Source organism: Leopardus geoffroyi, chromosome B3, assembly GCF_018350155.1.
Source record: "Leopardus geoffroyi isolate Oge1 chromosome B3, O.geoffroyi_Oge1_pat1.0, whole genome shotgun sequence".
Lineage (NCBI taxonomy): Eukaryota > Metazoa > Chordata > Mammalia > Carnivora > Felidae > Leopardus > Leopardus geoffroyi.
In genome coordinates, this window is record NC_059337.1 from 53,942,894 (window position 1) to 53,963,321 (window position 20,428).

Genomic DNA, 20,428 nt, shown 5'->3' on the forward strand with positions numbered 1-20,428 from the left:
GAGGTGCATCAAGAAAAGAAAAGGGATTGAGCTCAGGCATTAGCATAAATACACACTCCCAGCAAGACAGGGCTCAGTCTGTGTAGGAGGTGCCATAAGCAGGGCTGAGGCAGAGGAGTGCATGAATGCTGAAGGAAGCAGAAAGAGAAGGTTCAGAAAATTCCTATCTGAGCAAGCATTGCCATGTACCCAGCATCCCCTCCCCAATACATACAAAAACATGTGTGCACACGCATAACCTTTTAGACAATGATTAGGATTGCACAGACTGTGCTCATTCATGGTCAGTGCAGGAATTAGGGAAGGGAAAGGCTGGAGCTAGAAGTTCTCCTAAACCAGGTTTGGTTTAGAGTGACAGAGGAGGTATAGCACTGTAGAGCCACCACGTCTCAGGAAAAAAGTTTGTCACTGTAGCAGAAGAAGAGGAAACCATTGACTTGTGAAGCCTGCAGAGATCTTTCCAATTCTGCAGAAATCTGCTGATGGCTCATCCAAGATACTTTCACAAAGCTTCACAGAACTAATTCTAGTTATATAGAAATAAGAAAACTTTCACAGTATTTGCTTATATCGAGCAGATATAATGTTTCTAAAACCTGACATTAAAGAGACTAATCTCATCCCATGAACAAATGGAAGAAATGTCATGTTTTGGGATAGGAAGATTCACTGTCATAAAGCTCTCCATTCTTCCTGAGTTAATTTATAAATGTAGGGTGATATGAAAAAAAAAAAAAAAAAAAAAAAAAGGACTATTTTAGTTTGCTACAGCTGCCATACCAAATTACCACAGACTGAGCGACTCAGCAGAAGTTTATCTTCTCACAACGCTGGAGGTTTGAAGTCCAAGATCAAGGTTTGGCAAATTTGGTTTCTTCTGAGGCCTTTCTCCTTGGCTTGCAGATGGCCGCCTTCTCACTGTGTCCTCATGTGGTCAGCGCTCCTTCTGTGTGTTGTCTGTACCTTAATCTCTGCTTCTTAAAAGGACACCAGTCCTATTGGATTAAGGCCTACCCACATGACCTCATTTTACCTGATTTACCTCTTTGAAGGCCCAGTCTCCAAATACAGTCACATGGTGAGGTACTGGGGTTTAGGACTTAAGCATTTGAATTTTGAGGAGGACACAATTCATCCCATAACAGAGACTAACAGGTTTTTTTCCTGGAACTGGCCAGATAGATTCTGAAGTTTATATTAATGGGAGGAGGAGGGAAGAAGAGTAAGAAAACTTTGGGAAAGAAGAGCAATGAGAAGAGCTTACTAAATATTAAAATAAAATTTTAAAGCCCCCATAATTTAAAAATGTGTAACTGACATATGAATATATACAGACTATGCAGATAGTCCAATGAAGCAGATACAAGGCTCTCAATTCTTCTTGAGTTAATTTATAAGTGTAATGTGATATGAGTTAAAAGAAATAAAACACTTAAATCTCAATATCTCTAATGTTTTAAATTACAGTGTACTAAATAAATATTTTACTTTTTTTCATTTCTGTTTGCATTTGTAAATGACAGAATTTTTAATATTTTGACAAAAAACTTCAAAGGCTCTAAAACAATTGTGATTTCCCACATTGATTATTAAAATTGCGTGGTTTCAGCTCACAGTCATTTCTATGGTCCCACACTGCTTGCTATGCAAAGCAAGGACAGCTTCTCCCTCTCTCTCTGTGTATTTACATATGTATAAAAAAATACTAAAAATTAGGGACAAAGTCCAACAACCCAAAAGAAAAACAGGCAAAGTTTATAAACAGACAATGTTCATAATGATGTGTCCACACATTGGAATATTATGCAGCTAAATAAAAGAAAGCTCTGTGTATACTGACGAAAGATACCCTAGATACATGGCATGAAAAAAGCAAAGGCAGAGCAATGTATCTATTATATGTGCATTTGAATGTATGGTACCTTTTGTATAAGAAAGAAAAATGAGAATGTATATTCATGTTTTTGTATAAATTAACACAACAATAATAAATCAATAAAAGTGATTATCTGTTACGCTTATTAAACATTTTTTTGATTTTCAGCCATACAATGAATATGTTATCTGTAAAATTAAAAAAAAAAATAAGTAGGTGTGTTAAACAACAAGTTCATTAAAAATGCACCACAAAGACAGATATGGACATCCTCATAGAAAGCAAATGAATGCTTTGAAAATAGTATTTTGGAACATATTTATTTTAGAGGAGTTATGTCAACAATGTCACAGATAGTTTTATTTCTACTAAACCTATCTAAAAATGAATTAATGTATACATTTTTTTCATTTCAGTGTTAACAGTACCAGCAACCGACATTGCTGAAGAAACTGTTATAAGTGAAGAACCACCAGCTAAGAGACAATGTATCGAAATAATTGAAAACCGGGTGGAATCTGCAGAAATAGAAGTAAGGAGTCTTTTACCCGGTGTGTTTTGCTGCAGTCATCCAAAATAAACTCAATTTGCTTTTCTTTATTTTTAATTTCCTTTTGGTCTTTTATATTTATTACTGACAGTGTTGTCTTGATACAGAATGAAAGTACATAGTATTATTTTGTCTAGTTATTTGCTAATACATATAGCAAGCCCTCAATAAATAAATATTGAATGAATGAATGAATGAGTGAAGAATTTGTTTATAACAAAGTCTGTCATCGTGATAACATTGGAATGTCTTTGGTTCTTGCACTTCATCCTTTATTTTCTATTATATTTACATACATCATTCTCACAAGTCACTAAAGGAAATGTCACTGTGTATTGATGAAAAACATTCTTTTCTTTCAAAAGTGAAATTCAAAGACCTATTTGGGCTGGAGGACCCTTTTTAAGAAGGTTGATGTTTGTTGACTAGGTTATTTTTAAAAAGCCATAAGTAACTGCTTATTTCACTGTTAAGTTCTTTAAAAAGGAATTTAAATTTAAGCTAGCTTTTGAAAGGATTCAGTCTTTTTCCTTCTAGTTTGGAAGTACAACCAAAAACCATAGATGCCTCCCAGGTTTTTTTCTTGCATGACTGTAAATAAAACTGTGTCCCTTGAATTTGATATTAACTCATATAAAGTGTGTAAGTAAAGTTATTCTGGAATAACTTTGAAAGATCAACTGCAGTGTAAAGAGCATTGGACTTGAAATTAAATGCGTTAAATTTGAATTACACCTCTTGCCCCTATTAGCTTGGAGGCACATTATCTTACTTTTCCGAGTTTCAGTCTTATTTTTGCTCATATGAGAGTTTTGGGTAATGGTATCTGTATTTTGGACATTTTATCAGAGATGAAAAAGTCAGCATACTCATTATACTCATATTTGTAATATCTGGTATATGTAAGTAGTAAGTATTGCCGAATATCTTAAATATTGTTGGTTAATAGGAATTCTGAAGGTTCTTATCCATAGAAAAGAGGATTATTTTATTTTGAAGGGGGCACTCAGGATTTTATTTATTTTTAATATTACTGTTTTAAAAATGTTTATTATTTAAAAAAATTTTTTAATATTTATTTTTTGAGAGAGAGAGGGAGACAGTGTGAGCAGGGGAGAGGCAGAGAGAGGGAGAGAGAGAGAGAGAGAGAGAGGAACAGAATCTGAAGCAGGCTCCAGGCTCTGAGCTGTCAGCACACAGCCCAACGTGGGGCTTGAACTCACGGGCTGTGAGATCATGACCTGAGCCAAAGTTGGACGCTCAACTGACTGAGCCACCCATGTGCCCCAAAAATGTCTTTTTTATTTTGAGAGACTGAGAGAGACAGAATGAGTTGGGAAGAGGCAGAAAGAGAGGGAGAGAGAGAATCCCAAGCAGGCTCTGAGCTGTCAGAGGAGAGTCTGATGCTGGGCTCAATTTCACAAACTGTGAGATCATGACCTGAGTTGAAATCAAGAGTTGGACGCTCAACCGACTAAGCCACCCAGGCGTCCCTCAGGATTTTATTTTATTACTGTTTTTTAAAAGTAGTCTCCATATTCAATGTGGGGCTTGAACTCACAACCCTGAGATCAGAGGTCACATACTGTACCAACTGAGCCAGCCAGGTGCCCTGAAAAGAGGATTTTTTAAAAAGTCACTAAAAGGCCACGTGATTCTGACTGAGGACAACTAGAATATTTCTTTGCTCCAGTGCATCTAAGTGTAATGCTGATACATCTTTAACCACAGTCACAAAGGACATATTATTGAGTTAAAAAGAATCTCATTCATACTTTAACCAGAATGTTTTCTAACAGTATGACTTTAATTATTGAGGGTAAATTGCTTTATTTCTTCAAAATTTAAAATGATATTCAGTACATGGACGTTCTTACAAACAGTTTATTCCATTGAACAGTATTAGTATACTTATTTTGTAATCTTTTAAATATGTTTTTTTGGATGTTGACTATCATTTCTGGCACATAAGGTTAAAAAGTTTTGTCATGTACTTTGCTTTAACTAATAAAACATTTTTTAAATTCTTTGAATTTTATTGAACATAAACTTACTGAATTCAACAAATTATGTGTTTAAAACAGTGAATGTGCAGCCTGTGCCTTTATTCACCTAATAACCAATGAGAGTTGCTGTTTTCTTGAAGGTTCAGCCTGATTCCCCTCTTATGGTCTTTCAAAGACCAGGGAAAATAATTTCAAATAACAGGAAAGTATGAATTGAGGTTTAGAAATGAACTGGAACCAAGGAGATAGAACTTCAGGGAGATGGAGTTTTAGCTTGGTATAAAGAAGTGGGTTTTTGTTGTTGTCGTTTGTTGTGTTTTGTTTTTAGTAATTAGAGCTGTCTGGTAATGGAAACCTCATTCTCCATCACCAGAAATGTTAATGCCAACATTGCATGATCTCTCTAGAGCTATTACAGAGAGACCTTGAAGTATGTGGTCAGTATAGGTGGTAGAGGTGGGCTGAGGATATAGAATGAAGAGTGGCCTCCATTGTTTTCATCAAACCAGGCACTCATTTCCTTATAATACCTGGAGTTGTTCTTTTGAACGTATTTTCTTAAATGACCAATGGAGTTGTCTTGGGGGCAGACTTTTATACTCTAAGTGACAGCTTAGCCTTTAACCGGAAAAGTTTCTCATAAGCAGTTTTTCTCATCTGGGACGTTTTTGACCCCAGAGGACACTTGGCAATGTCTGGAGACATTTAGGGTTGTCACAACTAGGTCGGCCACTGACATATAGGGGGTAGAGGCAGGACATGTTGCTAAACATCCTACAATGCACAGGACAGCCTCCATAGTAAAGAATCATCTGGTTCAAAATTATCCATGCTGAGATTGAGGAACTCTGCTCTACAGCAATTAAAAATTATGGGCGCCTGGGTGGCTCATCTGGTTAAGCATCTGACTTGGGCTCAGGTCATGATTTCATGGTTTGTGAGTTTGAGCCCGGTTTCGGGCTCCCTGCTGTCAGCATGGAGCCTGCTTTGGATTCTCTCTCTGCCCTCTCCTGTTCTTGCGTGCATACTCTTCTTTCTCTCAAAATAAATAAACATTTAAAAAAATTAACTCATTATACAGAATCTAACATATTTGGGGTTTCTCTGTATGTTTGTGTCCACAACTACCAGAGTGACTGTTTATAAGTCAAGTGCTAAGAATTTACAATTTCCCAACTAACGTTGGAGAGGTTTATTAATAATCTCTACAAAATTAGCTTAAATTGTAGAAAATGTATTGTAAATGGTGAAGCTTTTATATTTGCATTATAGCAATAAAGGAAATGAAATAGGTTTGTTTTTTGAAAGGGAGGTCTGAATAAGACACCAAATTGCAATAATGTATATCATATCACTCCCTCCATACTACTGCATTAAAGGTATTTTTGGGGAGAGGTGTGATATTTGTGAATTTCTTCCATAAATAAACATTAGGCTATTCTGAATTGAAATTAAAACTATTCTTTTGTAATGTGGGAGGGAGGAAATATAATTAGTGCATTAGGAATAACAGATTCTTCTATTATTTAGTTGTGTGAATTCAGGAAATACCTTTACCTTTTCATTGCTATGGAGGTTAGAGATGAATATGTTTATTAGCAAGTTTTTTTTTTTTTTTAATGAAATATTTGTGTCTTGTAACCAGTGATAGACTGGGATCCTTAGTGTTCTTTTAAAATTTGATTTCTGTAAACTTTACACAGTGTTTTATTTGATGCAGTTTTTTCAATCTCTTTTCCTTTTATTGATATTCTTTTGATCCACCACAGTTTAAGATTTCCTGCAGTCTCTCTTTTTGGTAAGTTTTTTCTCTAGGGCTGGGGTAGGCAAAGTTTTTTTTTCTGTGAAGGACCTGATAGTGAATATTTTTGGCTTTATGGGCTTTATAGTCTGTGCTTCACCACTTACCTTTGCCATCATGGACACTTTGGAAATGAATAGATATTTCAGTAAAACTTTGTTTATAAAAACAGGCTCATATGTGGCTCATGGCACTTGGAAAATTGATGTTTATACACAAGGAAACAGGCAGCTCACACACCCTGCCCAGTTTCTTTCTTTTTAAGCAAATATTTAATGGTTAAGAATATGGGTATATTTTATCATTTTCTGATTGTGTTATCTTGATCAAGTTGTTTAACCTTATAAGGCTTGATTTCACCATCAGTAACAAGGCGGAAAATAACAGCACCTACGTTATCAGATGGTTACAAAGTATAAATGAGAATACATGTAAAAGACTAGGACGATGATGGGCATGTGATAAATGCTCAGTAAATGTTAGCTGCTATTAAAATTATCTTCTAAAATATATATAGAAGTAGAAGATAAATGAGTAGAATGATTTTTTTTGCTCTATAATAGCTAAGGTAAAATAAATTTGAATATTAGAAAATTAAAAATAATAAAATGGTTATGAGATCATTGCTATCAGCTGAAGCAGAATTCAAGAATTTTGTTTGAAAATAAAAAAGCAAACTGAAGTCTTTGCCCTATTATTCCATTGCCTGGGTTTGGAGTTGTAGTGTAAGAGAAATATCTTCTCTATTGCAACCAAACTGTGACTATTATCCGAATTTACTTTTTTGGAATTCTTCCATATTATACTGTTAAAGGAAACATATTACATATTAATAGACTAAGGTATATTTATTTACACATGTCAAAGTCCTTTTTATTGTGCTTTTATTGCAAAAGGTCAAAGCCATAGCCTTGGCATTTCTATTTATTTAAATTTTTTTTTGTAATGTTTATTTTTGACAGAGAGAGACAGAGCATGAGCGGGGGAGGGGCAGAGAGAGAGGGAGACACAGAATTCAAAGCAGGCTCCAGGCTCTGAGCTGTCAGCACAGAGCCCAACGTGAGGCTTGAACTCACAGACCGTGAAATCATGACCTGAGCTGAAGTCGGACACTCAACCGACTGAGCCACCCAGGCACCTGGCATTTCTATTTATTTTTAAAGAGTTTTTTAAATGTTTATTTATTTTTGAGATTGTGTGAGAGAGAGAGAGAGAGAGAGAGAGAGAGAGAGAGAGAGAGAGATGGAGTGTGAGCAAGGGAGGGGCAGAGAGAGAGGGAGACACAGAATCTGAAGCAGACTCCGGGATCTGAGCTGTCAGCACAGAGCCTGATGCAGGGCTCAAACTCAAACCGCGAAATTATGACCTGAGCTGAAGTCAGACGCTCAACTGACTGAGCCACCCAGGTGCCCCTTGGCATTTCTATTTAAATATAAATCTCAAATGTCAGTGTGATGCATTGTTCATGTGTGAAACAACCAAATTACTGTTTACATTAAGGAAGTGTCTTGCATATAATATATGTTCAGTAAACATTTAACAAATAAATTTGGAAACAAAGGATCTCTTTGAGTAAAGTAAGAAGTGATATTTTCCACTTTTTAGAGATTTTTATTTGCTTTGAAAAGTGAGATGGCAAAAAGTTTTCCTAAATACCTACACTCCTGAGAACTAAAAAATGGAAACACTTAAAAAAAACTTTAATAATGTTAACTGCTTTCAGTCTTGAGGATTAAGTGTAGTGCAATGACCTTTACCTTTCAGACTTTACAGATATAGTTAAGAAATGCAGTGTAAATGAATCTTTTATTTGGCCTAGTAGAAGGGAGCTATCTTTTCATTTATATTAAGATACATTTTACTAATTGAATAAAAACAAACTGTATTTACTGTTAGACTACCTCACTTAATTTGCTTTCATCTTCTGAAGTAATTGTGAATCCCTTGCTGTTTCTAAATGTTAATGAATAGCTAGTATTAGAAGATACCTTAGAGTTAGAGAATCTGTCCCAATATTTCCTACCAAATTCAAAACTTTGGTTACCAAAGGATTTTATTTCTTAACACATGTCAAAAAATTTTTTAAAATTTTAATGTTTATTTATTTTTGAGAGAGACAGAGCATGAGCAGGGGAGGGGCAGAGAGAGAGAGACAGAGACACAGAATCCAAAGTAGGCTTCAGGCTCTGAGCTGTCAGCACAGAGCCCAATGTGGGGTTCAAACTCACAAGCTGGGAGATCATGACCTGAGCTGAAGTCAGACACTTAACCGACTGAGCCACCCAGGTACCCTAACACATGTAAAATTTTAAAACACTTATGCACGGCCATGAGTGCTCCTGCCAGTGGTGGGGGTCTAGTTCCTGGAGAAGCAGCACCCCTCTCCCACCTTTTTCATTGGCGTGCTCAAAGTTCTTCATAGTTCACTGCCAAGGTAGTGGTGTTGATTTCTTGCCCGAGGCTTGACTCTTGGGTGTCCTTTCTGACTTGTTCCTACTCTGCCATTTTGCCTGGAGGAAGGGTAAGAAAAGGGTAAGAAAAAGGTAGCAGGGAAGGGCTTGGGCATTTGTTAAATGGAGATGAAGGGTGCATGTGTTTCTTGTACGTTTTGTGTAAATGGAAGCCTACTTGTATAATCTATCATTCCTACATTTGGTGGACCCAGGGGAAAAAATACACGTTGGACTTCATTCCCAGTATGAGGAAGGGAATGGGATCAAAGGAAGGAGTATTAAATATGCTCCTCCTTGGAGACCATGTATGACTAGTGAAGGGGAGGGAATCTTTTGGTGTTCACAATGGATGGGAGTCAAAGAGGCAGTGGAAGAGACCCTCATACTGCCCTCTCCCCCAGTAGGTTGCTGACCCTCACCTCCGGTTCCCTCTGGTCAAATGTCTTGTCCAGTATGAACCTGGCGTTTCTTAGATTAATAATAGTCCTACCCTCGGTCTTCATCCCACTGAGAGGTCCTAGCCTCTGTGATGAGGTTGTGTATGGGCCTGTGCAGGTTGAGCTTTTGTCCATGCGCATACTAGAGGCATGAGAAAGGAGTCTTTGAAATGCTTTCCCTTAGGCAACTGAATAGGGGCAGAGTGAGGAGGAGAAAGTATCATTTTCATTGGGCTAGATTTGTGTTTAGCATTTAGAATTGAATGCATATATTTTATATTTGGACAATTTAATGAATCACCATAGAGAAGGTAGTATTTTATTGGTTTGTAAAAATGGTATAATTTAGGAAAAACTAATCTAGACCAGCACCCCTTCATTTTAGAGATGAGGAGTCTTGCTTGTTACCATAGAGGAAGATAGTTTCAAAAGCAGTAACATTAGAATCTTGTAAACTCAACTGTGTTACGAGGGAAAAGCTATGTCCTCTCTGAATACCATTTTGCTCATCTGTAAAATGGGCATAATCTTTATCCTAGAGGCTTGTTATTGGAAATTGCCTTGTTTAGTCACATAATAGGTGCTCAGTAAATATTAACTGTTATAGTTTATTGTACCTTTACATAAAAACATCACAGAGGTGTGAAGAGGTATATTTCTGTCTTAAAGTCTTCATTAGTTTTTGTAGTATATATAAAAGTACAGGTACACGGTCTGGGTTCATTATGTTAATCTTATTTTTAATCGGAGTAATTTCTTGAGGTCAGAAACTAATCTGTATCAGTATGGAGCACAGAATTAGGGGCTTTAATTACTAATGAATTGACTGAAAAGGCAAGATGCCTAGGAAATGTCAATAGGTGGTGACTACATGTAGCTACTACAGATTTTTCTATTTGAAGGATGCATGCTTGTATATGTTCCTAATGTATTTGTGCAAAAATTGAAAAAACAAACACCTTTTTTTTTAATTAGGAGAGAGAAGCTCTTCAGAAACAGCTGGATGAAGCAAATCGGGAAGCACAAAAATATCGACAGCAGCTTCTAAAGAAAGAACAGGAAGCAGAGGCCTACAGACAAAAATTAGAAGCTATGACTCGCCTTCAGACTAATAAAGAAGCTGTTTAATTGAAATGAACATGTAGTTTGGATTTACTTTTGGTTAAGAAAGAACCCAGTCTTGAACTGTACACAAAAGGTGCAGTCGCAGGAAGCGAGGAGAACAGAAGAGACTACGGATTGATGACTGGACTTAAGCCATGAGCTTTGAATTCTTGTAACATAAAACTTTAGAAGTTGTGAAATGTATTTAAAACTGAATTCTGTAAATAGTTTTTGTTTTTTTACAGTTCCAAATGAGTTATAAAGATTGTTGAAGAGATCCAAAAACACAATAAGCCACTGTTTTTGTGAATTCTTTTTGATTTTAGTATGAACCTTAATTTCTCAGAAACAGAACAGTTTTAAGGGTGATCATTGTTGATTAGACCAAATGTTATGTAATAATTATGTGGTGGACTGATGCTGGAATTACTCCTGTAGGTATAAACTTCTATATGAAGAGAAGATTTCTCCCAGGAAATCTTTGTACAGCTTTAAGTTGTCTCAGATTCTCTGAAAACATTTTTTAGAAAGCAAATTTTTATATTTGTTCAGTTTCAGCTATACCCAAGTAGATTTACATGTATATGAAGCAAATATTTTTTAAACTTTCTGTTTGTACATATTCTGCATGTTTTATAATTTCAAAATGCATCACTTGCATAAGTATTTTTCCCATAAAGATGATGAAAGTTACTAGGAGAAAAAAATCCCTTTATTTAGTAGGTCATTGAGAGTGAGTAAGCTAGCAGCTGGTTTTATTGGAATGACAATGTTCTTAGAAGGAGCAGCTTACAAGAAAACTTGAATTTGCAAACTGCAAAATCTATGCTTTTTTGAAAATTTCATAGTGGGGACGTGAAACTGTATTCTGTGCCTTCCATCATGATTTCCACATGAAAGCACTTTAAGGCACTGGATTTTAAGATAATGTTTTTGGGATACTCAAAGCATATGGGTTTCTGAAATATTTCATGGACTCATTTCTCCCCAGGAAATTATTCTTATGGAAAAAAAATTGCTTTTGTATGTAGAACAAGAACTTTTTGTACTAGTGATGCTATAGGTATGTCTAACATAACTTTTACTTTTCCCTGTGAAAGCTGTATGTCTGTGCTGTGACTTGCTTTCATCACAATATTGTTGAATTCCACAGTGTATGGACATTAAACTCTGACATACTGTTCATTCTTTTTTTGTAAAACATAACTTCAAGCTCTTTTTTTCTTGCTTTATTTTTTGATGTTTTATTGCTTTATGAAAATGTTTAACCCCAATACCCTCCTAGATTACCTATCTGTATAAAGAAGCAATTACCCTTAAAACTGTACTCTGGACTACTTTTCTATTTTACAATTAAATATCTTTTCCACATATGTTCAGCGTAGACTGATATTTTAACCTCACATTAAAAATTTTGTTCTGTATCTTATAGCTATATTCCACCAAAATGAAAATATTATATATTCTTCACACTGTGTCTTATAAATCCTGGAGGTAATTTCTTGGGAGTTTGTTAGTTCTCTCACTGGAGTTATTATAGTTGTTAAGGTAATAAAAGGATCTGTGAACTATCGGCCTGATAGTTGCTGTTTGGAAACTTAGAAAGGTTTGAGAACTCCAAATAGAAGAGAAAAAACCTTTTCAGTTTTCCACTAAATTTAACATATATTTTAAATGATCTACACCTATAGATTTAACAAATGCTCGGCCATATTTTGAATAGCATGAAGCTACTTTTTCTCTCTCTTTTTTTTTTATCACTTTAATGCATTTATGGCTTTGTTAAGCAGGGTGCCTTTGACATATGCAATATTGGAGTGGAGAAGGACCACTATGTACACCTCAGGGTGCAAACCACTGTAGACTTTGCTTCCAGACCAGATTGGCCCCAAAGAGCCTTGAGACAGTGTTGGAAATAAACTGAAAGCTAATTTAATATGTTTTTTGACTTCTAGTCTCCTGTTGTGCTAGAGACTTGACCTGGGACAAGAAGGAATTTTGATTTATAATAACATTTGACGTAGATGGGAGAAAACAATTGGTACTTAAAAGGAGTAAGTCTATGATAGTATCAGGTTAATACTCAGGTGTCTTTGGGAGAAGTTCACTTTTTTCAGAGTGTTCCATTGACCTTGTATAATTCCTCAGTCATCTATATCTGATTCAGTGTGCTGTGAAATCAATAGTTAGACAAGAATGTATAACAAATTAAAAAATTTTTTTTTTCTTTTTAGCTTGTTTTCAGTTGGGCTGAAAAAGCTTTGCATTCTCATTCTGTGTTTTGAGCAGAGGATTAAAGGAACTGACAGAATAAAATAATATAAAAGTTTTCAGAAATCCATACTTAATGTGTTTCCACTACCTAATGATGGATTTGCAGTTAAAGGTCATTTGGTTACCATATCAATGTGTGAACAAACACTTTTTAGAGCAGCCTTACTCCAGGGTTCTGTGAGAGAATCAAGCCCTAGTGCCCTAAGTATTGGGCCTAATGAATTAATATCTTTTAATGAATTCGTTTCTTCCTTGTGCATCTAGAATAGTACTGGCTATGTACTATCTAGACACTGAGCTCATTTGATGTCTTAATTGCTTCATTACTTGGTTCAGATTTAATACTTCCCTGTGTTCAGTCACTGGAATTTGAGGATTACAAATCTAAGTTGGGTCTGTGATGCTTTAAGAAAGCATCCTCTGGCAAGTAGTATCTGCGGGGACTGTGCTTCTCAACTAACTTTCGTTTATTGTTACCTATTTTATTTATATCCTAATCGCTTCTGTAAGGGCTTGTGATGTCATTTGTTTTAATTTGCTTTAGGAAAAATTTTCTTACGTCAATCTTTCATGCCATGAATGGCAGAGTAGTACTCCATTCTTTTACTTTGACGCTGGATTGCTCTATTTCTTTGTGGTGCTGGAGGGCTGGGAGTTGGGGAGTTTTCTCCTGTGACATTCAAAAGAACAAAGTTAAATGGAAGAGGGAATAAATGTGAAATCCCATGCCATTTTTGTTTATGACCAAAAGATATGTGTATAAATATTTTTATCCAAAACATATTGCTAATGAAAATCTATGCCAGCAAAGTTTTCTTCAACATGATTGTTTATGATGTTATTTATTGAACATTAGAAGAAACCATTGCCTATAACAGGAATTGGTGAGTTGATAGACCTATTCGTGGATGCTTTGTGCTAATATGACTGATTTTTTTTTTCTGTTTTACTCTATACATAGCTTCTTCCTGATAAAATCTATAGTTTTCTTTGTGCTTTAATACCTGAAAGACCTTGAGGACTAACTCAAAATATACCAAGAAGAAAAACCTTTTCAGATAAAATCACAAAACAATTGAAGGAACCTTTGTGGATGAGCTCCATATGGAACCCATATGGGTGGGTTCCCAAGGCATTAGCACTCAGGCTTATATAGCAAATAGAAAAAAAACCTTTTCTATTCACCTAGCTTCTATTGAGTAAATAACTCCTCCAGCATGTCAGATCAACTTAGGAATGAACTAACAGATTTGTTATTTCATTAAGTAATATTTACTGTACTTGGACTTCATTATAGATAGCTAGTTTGTTGTAGTTGTGAATGATGTTTGCTATTTGCTTTCTCTGTGTTAGGTGAGAACATCTCAGTGCACATGGATTCAGTTTGACGTAAGCTCCCTGAATTCATTCTTAGATTACTCTGTGGAACCCATGATGGAAAATGCAGTATTATCACTGGAAATATGCTTCTGGTTCCAAATCAAAATTGTGATATCAATACTTTTGTGACTTGTTAAAACTATTTTCCAAGTGTAGAGATATACAGATAAGTGGTCTTAATAGTTTTTGATCATTTTGATACCCTGAGCACCTTCAAAAATATTTCAGTTTAAGAATAATCAAATATTGAATGAATATAGTTTGGGAATAAATCATTGAGGACTCTTCACTTTTAGATAAAGGCTATAACTTCCAAAAAACTACAATTTGCTTCCTGGAAAAATTTTGACGCCTCTGCGATTCTGTCCATTACGCTTTATTAATTGTTTATGTAGTTTTTTTCATTTGAATAGCTTAGATCTCATGTGCACAGTTGATATGTAATATGTTTTCTAGATTACTTAAATATCTTTGATCTTTTTCTGTAAGAAAATTATTTTCTTATATGTTTTTTGTGTGTCAGGTAAAAGTAAAGCATTTATTTTTGTATTACCATTTTTTCAAAATTACTCCTGATTTGCCATTAAGAAAGCTTAGGGGTGCCTGGATGGCTCAGTTGGTTAAGCATCTGACTCTCGCTTTTGGCTCAGGTCATGATCTCGCGGTTCGTGAGATGGAGCCCCAAGTCGGGCTCTGTGCTGACCATGTGGATCCTTCTTGAGATCTCTCTCTCTCTCTCTCTCTCTCTCTCTCTCTCTCTCTCTCTCTCCCTTTCTGCCTCTCCCCTGCTCGTGTATGTGCTCTCTCTCTCAAATAAATAAACATTTTTAAAAAAGCTCATACTTAGTGAACCTAGTCTCTTTTTTAAAAAAATTGTTGTTTTGCCAAAGTACTGACTACTTACAAACATTTCTGCTCAGTATCAGAGACTTTTGACATCAAACCCCGAAGCATATTGTTAAGTGTGCTTACTATCTTTGTTAGGTATAATTCAATACTCATTAGTTCTGTTGTTGGTTTAATGAAAACTAAAAAACATGTAGAAGGGCACAAAACAACAATATAGCAAACATTCATGTACCTACTACCCAAGTTTAATAAATCTTAAGTTTATCTTGTTTGTTTCAAATCTTTTTAGAGACAGAATGTTCTAGATGTAGTTGAAGTCAGTTTGTTTCCCTTCCTCATCCCATTCTCCACCCCCACCAAAGGGCAGCCACTTCCTTGAGGTTGAGATGTTTCAGTCTACCCACATTTTCTTGCTTTTACTACACACTGGATTTTGTAAATACATGGTAGAGTTTTGTGTGGTTTTTAAACTTTAGTAAAGCTGTCATTCTATACATACGTCATTCTGCATTTTGATTTTTTCAATTCATCAGAATTTTATTTCATTTTATTTTTTAAAGTTTAATTTTGAGAGAGACATAGTATGAGCAGGGGAGGGGCAGCGAGAAAGGGAGAGAAAGAATCCCAAGCAGGCTCCACCCTGTCAGTACAGAGCCCAATGCGGGGCTTGAACTCACAAAACCGTGACATCATGACCTGAGCCAAAACCAAGAGCCAGACGCTTAACTGACTGAGCCACCCAGGTGCTACAATTCATCAGAATTTTAGACATTTATTCATATTGATACTTGAATACTTTTTCATTTTGACTATTATATAAAATTAAGTAAAAATACACCATAATTGATTTATTTTTTGTTCTATGTATAGATATGTCACTTCCAACTTTTTGCCATTACAAATAGTACTCTGTGAACTATGCGCTTACATGTGCTAAGTTTCCCCAGAAGGTGGAATTGTTAGTCTAGGGTGGTCACTTTTACCAATATTGTCAAATTCCTTTCTAAGGTGGCTGTGAATAGTGAAAAGTGATGAGAATTCTCATTTTCCCACATCTCACCAACACATGATACTGTCACACTTTAATACTTTTACCAACCCTCATTGGTATAAAATTGTTCTCAATATTTGCAGTTTCCTATTATGAGTGAGGCTGAACATTTTCATCCTGTTCTTTCTTGTTCATTAGTGTTTATTCTTCTGTGAATTGCCAGGTCATGGCTGAATTTTTAATTGGGTAGTTTTTCAAATTGCTTTGTTGTAGCTTAATATTTTTCTGGAAACTGATCTTTTGTTGGTTGTATGAGTTGCAAATATCTTCTCCCAGTGTCTGATTTTTTAAGTTTATTTATCTTGAGAGAGAGAGAGCAAAGCACACATGTGCAAAAAGGTGAGAAGTAGAGAGAGAAAGAGAGAATCCCAAGCAGACTCCACGTTGTTAGTGCAGAGCCTGAGGCAGGATTGGAACCATGAGATCATGACCTGAGCCCAAATCAAGAGTGGATGCTTAAACGACTGTGCCCCCCAGATGTCCCCAGTGTCCAATTGTTTAAAAAAATTTGCTTATATTGTCTCAATTAGTACATATTTACTATATGCGATTCTCAATGCCACCAGGCTGAGGGAGATTCCCAAGTTTCATATGAGTCTAACACTCAAGTGTATAATTAAAGGTGGGATGAAATTTTAATTTATAATTTGATCCTTCTCATTTTAGTTCAACATGATTTTCTTTTTATAATGTATGCAGTAAGGGACAGATTTGATTTTTACTTGTATCATTTTTAAGAGATGTAATATATTACCTAAGATAATTTTTTTCAATTCTTGCTCTAACTTTTGATATATTTATTTATATTTGTATATTTTATAAAAGTCTATTTCAAGTTATATTCGAAAGGACAATGAGTGTTTGGATCATTGCACATCATGTTTAATAAAGTTTTTGGGAGCATTTAACAGTCTCCAAAAATTAGAATTTCACTAGCCTCCTGCTCCTCGAGGTCTGGTGTCTTAAGAGTTGCAGATAACATGGGGTGCCTGGGTGGCTTAAGCATCCAACTTCAGCCAGGTCATGATTTCATGGTTCATGAGTTTGGACTCTGTGCATCGGGCTCTGTGCTGACAGCTCAGAGCCTGGAACCTGCTTCAGATTCTGTGTCTCCCTCTCTCCATCCCCCACTCATGCTCTGTCTCTCTCTCTCTCTCTCTCTCTCTCTCTCTCTCTCTCTCAAATTAATGTTATTTAATGAATAAACATTAAAAAAATTAAAAAAGAATCTCAGATAACAACATTGAGAGAGACATCTTGCTGTGATGGAAAGAACATGAGTATTGGACAGATAGTGCTGTGTTCGAATTTTGACTCCTTCAGTTATTATTGTGTGTAATTTTAGCAAAACATTTTAATTACCTTGAGACTCAATCTCTCAAGGATGAGCTAGAAGATGGCTTTCATAAGGTTGTTATGAAGACTGAATCAAATAGTATGCATAAAAGCCACAAGGCATAATGGTTACTACTTAGTAAGCATTTGTTAATTATATTTTGAGGAAATACGTAGAAGGGGCAGAGCTCTATTCAAAGTATGTAAAGGGCACTCATTCTAGCCCTACACTCTCCCTTTGGACAAACAGGTATGATTTTCTGCTGTCCTAGGGCAGTATTCTATCCACTCTATCCTTATGCTACTTTCCCAAGTGAGCTCTTAAGCCTGATTGATTACTCTTGGCACAGCTGGCTCCTCCCTGAAGGAAGATGGACTTGCTTTTCCTTCCCACCATGTAACCTCTTATAGACTGACCCTGGCTCACATCTGTACCCAGTGCATATTTTGGGGGCAAAATACCATTGCTATGGGCACAAAAATCTTTCAATATGTGGTGGAAAATGAAATAAATTCCTCAGTTCTAAGCAACTCTTGAATGACACAGCTCCCCTGTCTTAAGTCCTAATAAATCCTTCTGTTTCCACTAAATCTTGTTTCATTGGTAACAATTGCCCAAACTTCATTTCCAGTTCACATATTCCCCATTAATCAGGCAAGCATAATATATCTTTGGGAGTTTCTCAGTGAAGTTGGAGTTCCAGGCTCTTATTTCTGTTATTGCCTGGCTTTAAGGAACACCCCACTAATTTCTTAATTCAGTTATAAGCAGGAAGGATAGACCAGACGTGGAAGACTTTACATCTCATTTTTTTTTCTAAGCATTCAAAACAGCTAATTTCATAAAAATAAAGAATTGTTGCTAGAACTTTTATTTAATCTGTTCACATCTCCAAAAACAGAGGGAACAGAGCTCATTATCCCCATGTGTGGAGAGATGGGGAAACTGATACAATCTTTTTGGAGGGTATTTTGTAAATGGATCAAAACTCTTTCACCCAGAAGTTCTACTTTGAGGAATATATTTTAGGGAAATATCTAAGATGGCAGAATTAGCCTATCTCACTCTTACTAACAACAAAACACGACAAAAAACTTACTTGTCCAAATGCAGGATTGGTTGAAGATTGCAGTATATGCAATAATTGCAGTATATAGAATACTCTGCAACCATTAACATGTTAAACAGAATCTTTTTCTGGAGTACAGTATAATTAAATTCTTAAAAAGTTTATGTACATGTGTATGTACATGTCTACAGGTGAGGTGTGTGTGATGTGTCTATAGAGAGGAAATCATGGCGGTGGGGGGGGGTTACACAGTAAGTATGAGTGTGGTAGGTGAGGTAAGGTGGGGAGGGAAAGTAGGCATATGAAGAGAGATGAATGGGGAATAAAATATGAGCGCTCCAAATAGAAAAATATTTGGAAGGCTACATGACATTAAGAAATCATAAGGAAGAGGGGCACCTGGGTGACTCAGTTGATGGAGCATCTGACTCTTGATTTTTGGCTAGGTCATGATCCCGGGGTCATGGGACCAAGCCCTGTGTCGGGCTCCACACTGAGCATGGAGCCTGCTTAGGATTATCTCTTTCTCTCTCTGCCCCTCTCCCCCGCTCATGTGCACGCTTTCTCTAAAAACGGGCAGGGAAGGAAGGGAAGAAAAGGGGAGAGGGGGAGGGGAAGGATGGGAGTCGGCTAGGTATCTGACCTTTACTTTCGCTCAGGTCATGATCTCACAGTTCATGAATTTGAGCCCCGTGTCGGGCTCTGCGCTGACAGCTCAGAGCCTGGAGCCTGCTTTGGATTCTGTGTGTGTCTCTCTCTCTGCCCTCCCTTGCTCATGCTCTTTCTCTCTCTCAAAAATAAATAAGATATTAAAAAAAAAATAAGGAAGAGAAAATACATTTATGGTCCTGCACCATATTTATTGGAAAAAAAAAAAAACATCCACGTAAAGTGGACCCATGTAGTTCAAACTCATGCTGTTCAAGGGTCAAGGGTAGACGATGAGTAAGTTCTGGGGATCTAGTGTACAGGTGATCGCAGTTAACATACTGGATTGTATACTTGTAAGCTGCTATGAGAGGACAGCGTTCATGTTCTCATATAACAACAAACCGTAACAGTGTGAGGTGATGGATGGGTTTATTAGCCTTGCTGTCATAATCATTTCACAATATGTACATGTATCAAATCATCACATTGCACACCTTAAACTTACACAATGTTATATGTCAGTTATATTTATGAAGCTGGGAAAAAAAGAGGTGATAAGAATTGAAATAATAAACGTGCCTCTATTTCGTACCAAAACCAGTGACAGTACTAACAATTACACAGGACTTGTCTGTGCCAGGTAAGCCCTTTCCAGATATCAGTCATGTCTAACATGACTTCCCCTTATTCAGGCCTCCAAACATGCAACCCAGGAAATTACTGTCTGCAAGAATTGCTCTAATTTCTTTTTCCGCAACATCACACTCAAACTAAATCTTTGCATTTTTTCTATCATCATTTTGAAAGATATGTACAAAAATCAAACTACAAGAATGTTCACTGCTGCATAACTTATGGCAGTAAAATACTTGGAACCACCTAAATGCTCAAAATAGGGATTGGCTTAAATAGATTTTGGCTATTAAAAAAGATGTTGCTGAAGAATATCATTGATAGCAAAAGATATTCTATATAAATATGTATTTAAGTAAATAGGTTTACAAAACATGACACATTTGGTATATTCAGTCTGGTATGCTAACTTATGGGTATAAAACAGTAATCACTTTTTTTTTTTCAAAATCGTGTGCATGCATGGATAGTTTGACACCCAGGTCAAATTATCATCACAAAGTCAGAAAACTCAGAGAGAAGTATATAGTTGAGGTGGGCAGGGATATTTCTTCTGGAAGTTTGGGATATATTACCATTCAACTGATATTTATAGGCACCTACTTTATGCAAGTTGACAGGTGCTGGGATGGTGAACAAAGCCGTATGGGCCTCCCTGTTGTGGAATGGATAGCACTGAAGATGTGGACAGAGCCATTAAAGAAATCTTTAATTGAAAATTATACTAAGTGGTGTTAAGGGAAGAAAAAAGGGAAAAAAAAGGATGACAATAGAAGGAATGGTGATGTAAAATTTAGATGGAGGAAGTCAAGAAAAAAACCGAGGAGAGATTTTTAAGCTGAATTTTGAGTTGTGCCTTTTAGACAACAGAGTCCTTGAAGTCGGAAATAAATTGACCTATTTGAGACGGTGAAAGCAGATCCTGGAGGCTGTGGCAAAGTGAGCAGGGTGTGTGTGT

At 36.2% G+C, this 20,428-nt stretch overlaps 1 protein-coding gene across 8 annotated transcripts in view; it reads left to right on the top strand.

Annotated features, from left to right (window-relative positions):
* The window catches only part of GABPB1 (GA binding protein transcription factor subunit beta 1), a 70,694-nt gene extending 59,094 nt beyond the window's left edge, over nucleotides 1-11,600 (top strand). For 5 of the 8 annotated variants that reach the window (XM_045449761.1, XM_045449764.1, XM_045449766.1 and 2 more), the window contains exons 8-9: nucleotides 2,293-2,408; nucleotides 10,099-11,600. In XM_045449761.1, the coding sequence (XP_045305717.1) occupies nucleotides 2,293-2,408; nucleotides 10,099-10,251 (269 nt within the window). In that variant the 3' untranslated portion in view covers nucleotides 10,252-11,600. Of the gene's footprint in view, nucleotides 1-2,292; nucleotides 2,428-10,098 lie in introns of all 8 variants that reach the window. The other 3 variants (XM_045449768.1, XM_045449769.1, XM_045449767.1) reach the window with 1 other exon arrangement.
* The last annotated feature ends 8,828 nt before the right edge of the window (nucleotides 11,601-20,428 follow it).